The sequence below is a fragment of the Arachis hypogaea genome, chromosome 17 (genome assembly GCF_003086295.3).
Source record: "Arachis hypogaea cultivar Tifrunner chromosome 17, arahy.Tifrunner.gnm2.J5K5, whole genome shotgun sequence".
NCBI lineage: Eukaryota > Viridiplantae > Streptophyta > Magnoliopsida > Fabales > Fabaceae > Arachis > Arachis hypogaea.
Window position 1 is genome coordinate 2012009 of NC_092052.1, and position 4849 is coordinate 2016857.

The 4849-nt window shown below is 34.7% G+C and overlaps 1 protein-coding gene across 1 annotated transcript; it reads left to right on the top strand.

The window, feature by feature from the left end:
* The first annotated feature begins 234 nt into the window (after positions 1-234).
* LOC112765849 (receptor-like protein 7) lies at positions 235-3470 on the top strand. Its single transcript, XM_025811710.3, has one exon. The coding sequence runs from the start codon at positions 238-240 to the stop codon at positions 3226-3228; it is 2991 nt and encodes a 996-aa protein (XP_025667495.2). The 5' UTR covers positions 235-237; the 3' UTR covers positions 3229-3470.
* Positions 3471-4849: the final 1379 nt, after the last annotated feature.

Consider the following 4849-nt stretch of genomic DNA (forward strand, 5'->3'; position numbering starts at 1 on the left):
TACATACTTTACAAATGACCCTTATTTGGAAGTCTAAATTTAAGTCGTCCATCCTGTATACGGTTAAGTACTTAAGTTAAACACAGATTAATGATACGAGTTACGAGCAAAGCTTATGAATTATGATGATATGAGACTAATAATAAAGCCCATAAGATTAATTCCAAATAATTAGATGGCTATAAATAGATGGGTCTTGATTGATGAATGGCATACCAATACCAATACCAATACTCAATGGGGTATTTTGTTAGAATGGTGATATGTGTGCATATGTTTATGTTATTCCACTTTTTGACATGTTTGTCTTCTCATTCATGCCATTCAGTGGAGAGCTCTGCATTGCTTCACTTCAAGACAGAACTCATTACTGACACTGCCTTTTATGAGGATGATGATGATTATGCTGATCTCTGCCCCCATGTTTATCCAAAGATGAGTACGTGGGGGAATGGGACAGATTGCTGCTCATGGATGGGTGTCACGTGCCACTCTGTGTCTGGTCACGTGATTGGACTCGATCTCAGTTGCAGTGGAGTTGTAGGTAAAATCCATCCTAACAGCACTCTTTTCCATCTTACTCATCTCCAAACACTTAGCCTTGCTTACAATTATATCTATGGTGATGTTCCTTTCCAAATCTCACACCTTTACAAATTACAATCACTTGATATCTCTTGGAATTCTGGTTTAAAGTGGAAAGAAACCACTTGGAAGAGAATGTTGCAAAACGCAACAGCTTTATCTGAGATTGTATTGGATAAAACTGATATGACTTTAATTGGTCCAACACCAAATCCTTTCTCTTTGATCACCAACTTGTCTTCCACTTTGGTTACTCTTAGTCTTGATTATACTTCGATAAACGGGTATGTGACTAGTGACATGCTCTGTTTACCCAATCTTCAATACCTCAGTCTAAGTAGCACTCGAGGGGGTGGCAATGAAGGCATTCAAATCCATGTTCTAAACTTGAATTGTACCACTTCTCTTAGATTTTTGGATCTTTCTAGATGTTATTTCCAAGGGCCTATCCCTTCATCATTCTCAAATCTAACATACCTCACTTCCTTGAATTTGGTAGAAAGTAACTTAAACGGTTCAATCCCGTCATCACTTTCAAACCTTCAGCATCTCACTCATTTAGATCTTTCAGGGAACAGACTCAAAGGTTCAATCCCGTCATCATTTTCAAACCTTCATCATCTTACTTACTTGGATCTTTCATCGAATAGGCTTGGTGGACAAATTCCAAATGTGTTTGATAGGCTAACCAACTTGCAGACTTTGTTTCTTCAAAGTAACTATTTTGGAAGGAAGTTGCCACCCTCATTGTTTACATTAACTCAACTCTCTGTGTTGGATTGTTCTTACAATAGAATTGTGGGACCACTACCCGACAAAGCAGCCTTTTCAAATCTCACCCAGTTAATCCTAAATGACAACCTCTTAAATGGGACAATTCCTTGGTGGGTTTTATCCTTCAAGTCTTTGAGATATTTGGATCTATCAGATAATCGATTCACAGGACATATAAATGAAATTACATCTTATTCTTTGGAGTATCTTGACCTTTGCAACAATGAGCTCCATGGAAATATTCCAGAATCGATATTTGATCTTGTAAACCTTACAGATTTGTGCTTGTTATCACACAGTAGTTGGAGCGGTACTCTTCACTTCCCACTATTTTCTAAGCTTCAGAACTTGGTGCATCTTTCCCTTTCAGGTTGCAATTCATTGTTGCTAAATTCTGAACCAAGTGTTAATTACACTTTCTCCAATTTGCGGACACTAAAGTTGCTTTCAAACAATATTATTGGTCATTCAACATTCTATGGAGTCTTTCCAAAAATTGAGTATCTTGAATTATCCAATAATAAACTTGATGGGAAAGTGCCCAAATGGATACATGATATGGATTCATTACTTCATTTGAATCTCTCACACAACTCCTTCACATCAATAGGTCAATTCCCATGGCATGGACTTGAATTCCTTGATCTTAGTTTCAACTCAATGGTTGATGACATTTCTTCCTTCTTTTGCAATGAAATTAATTTGCGTAACATCAACTTGTCCCACAACAATTTCACTGGAACATTTCCACAATGTTTGTTCAATATCTCATTGCCTTTGGCTTTGGATATACAAATGAACAAACTTCATGGCACTTTGCCAGATACTTTTAAGCATCTTGTTCTTGTAACACTGAATCTCAATGGCAACCAGTTTGAAGGTTTATTGCCGAAATCTTTGTCCAATTGCACAGAGCTTGTGGATTTGAATCTTGGAAACAATCAATTTGAGGATACATTTCCCAATTGGCTTCAGAATCTATTAAATTTGAAAATACTGGTCTTAAGAGGCAACAAGTTGCACGGTCCCATTGCCAAGTTGAAATCTGAAAAGATGTTTTCAAGTTTGATTATTTTTGACATATCAAGCAACAACTTTAGTGGTTCATTACCGAAATCATACATAAAAAAATTTCAAGCCATGAAGATTCCTGGTGATAAAGAGCATAGTTGGAGTTATTATATTCAAACTGGTGCTGGTATTTCTGGAGAAGGCAGAATTCGACCAGAATATCATGATTCTATAACTGCAACAATTAAAGGAACCAATACCCCTTTTGCAAAAATTCCAAGAGTCTTTGCAATGATCGATTTGTCAGAAAACAAATTTGAAGGAGAGATTCCAGATGTGTTTGGAGAGCTTCAAGCACTTATAAGCCTCAACCTATCACATAACAGCCTCATTGGTCCTATTCCCCGCTCTTTGGGAAATTTGACAAACCTTGAATCATTGGACCTCTCCTCAAATATGCTTACTGGGAGAATTCCCACTGAATTGACCAATCTCAACTTTCTTGAAGTCTTGAATTTCTCCCAAAACCAACTGGTTGGACCAATACCTCAAGGAAAACAGTTTAATACATTTTCAAACAATTCCTATGAGGGAAACATGGGGCTATGTGGATTTCCATTGTCAATTCAATGCAACAACAATGTCCCTTTGCAACAATATCCATCTTCTGAGGCTGAGGACAAGTTTGGGTTTGGATGGAAACCAGTGGCAATAGGATATGCATGTGGAATGGTGCTTGGAATTGGCTTGGGATTTTGTGTTTTCTCAATTGGAAAGCCTCAATGGCTTGTGATCATGTTTGGAGGCAAAAGAATCAAAAGAAGGAGGCGTGGAAATCGGCGTGCAAGAACAACTTAATGGCCACAACTTCATCTTTTTGGGGCCACTCTCAAGTTCATTGTTGCATGGGAAATTTGTTTCAGATGTTGGTTATTGTTGTTGTGTCTTTTTATATTTTTATTTATTTTGAGGTTGTAATTTTTCTTTTCGCTTTTCCTTTTTTTTTTCTTTAAATGTCTGCAAGTCTTGTTTTATAATTTGTAAGAGTGTTGCTACATATATATGATGATGTTGCAAGTAAATTATGTTTTTAAAGTAGTATATAATTGTGTCCCCTATATATTATATTTTTCTGTTTCCATGCAAGTTCAACAACACTACACGTTAGTTTCCACCTAAGAACATGTTGGAAAGTGCAGAGTAGCTGCAACTGCAACTACATTGAAAGTGATTATGGCCCTACATTACAATAAGCAAGAGTTGTAGCACAATATCATACCATCAATTCATCCCCGCAATTACGTTCTTGTTACAAAGTCTTCATATGTACACTTTTTCCAACCCTTTCTTCAATGCATGCTTGACTATTAGGATTAGGGAGATAATGTAAATAAATAAAATAATATAAGTATTATTTAATATCAATCTATATTGACAGATAACAATAATAATAATATAAACAAATCACAATTTTATTTTGTTTGATCTGAAAAATATTTTTAATTTAATTTTATTATTAACATAATTAAATATAGTAGTGGATAATTAGTATATATACAAGAAATTTTGCATTGAAAAGCACACTAAAATTATTATTAAATTTTTGTCACATTTTTAAATTTTTTTAGATTTATTTATCGTTTGTATTTTTTGAATTATTTCTTTAGCAATATAAACTTTTGGTATTATTTTAGTAGTTTTTTTTTACTTCAACAAATAATCCGCAAAAATTAAAGAAAGATTTGAAAGACTAGACAATGCATGCATGCAGGGAATGAGAAAATATGAGATGGGTTGGGTGAAATTGATAAATTTGATCATCACAACAATATTATTATAAAAGTTAATGAGTAATAGCTCAAATGGCATAATCTTCTCATACTTAATTAAGAGGTTGCGGGTTTGAGTCTCATATCTAAAAATATATATATATTATTATAAAAAAATTCACAATTTATAATTTGTTTCATCTGAAGAATATTTCCAATTTAATTTTCTTATTACATAATTAAAATAATAGTAAATAATTACTAGATCTAAGAAATTTTCATTAAAAAGCACCTTAAAATTAATTTTTGTCATATATACATAATTTCATTTTCATTATATCTATCACTAGAAAAAAAAAATCATTTTAGTGGCAAATTTTAGTTGTAATAACATAATGGTTATTGTTCATACCCTGACCCAATAAATAGGGCCCAAGATCTAAGCAAAGAAGCCCAACCCAAAGGGTTGGCCCTCCTCCAGTACCGGCCTTCGTCCCAGAAGTCGGTACTAAACACGACCTGCTCCAAAGAAGTCGGATACGAGGGTTAGCTGGCAGATAACACTCATTCGAATGAGTAACTGCCCCTAGAAACTCTCTAACCACTTCATAGAGCCATATCTTAACCTCCCTAAGATATGGGAACGGTTATCCGCCTAAAAAGGTGGCACTACTTCAGCGGTGGTTATTGGTTCACCACTATAAATACCC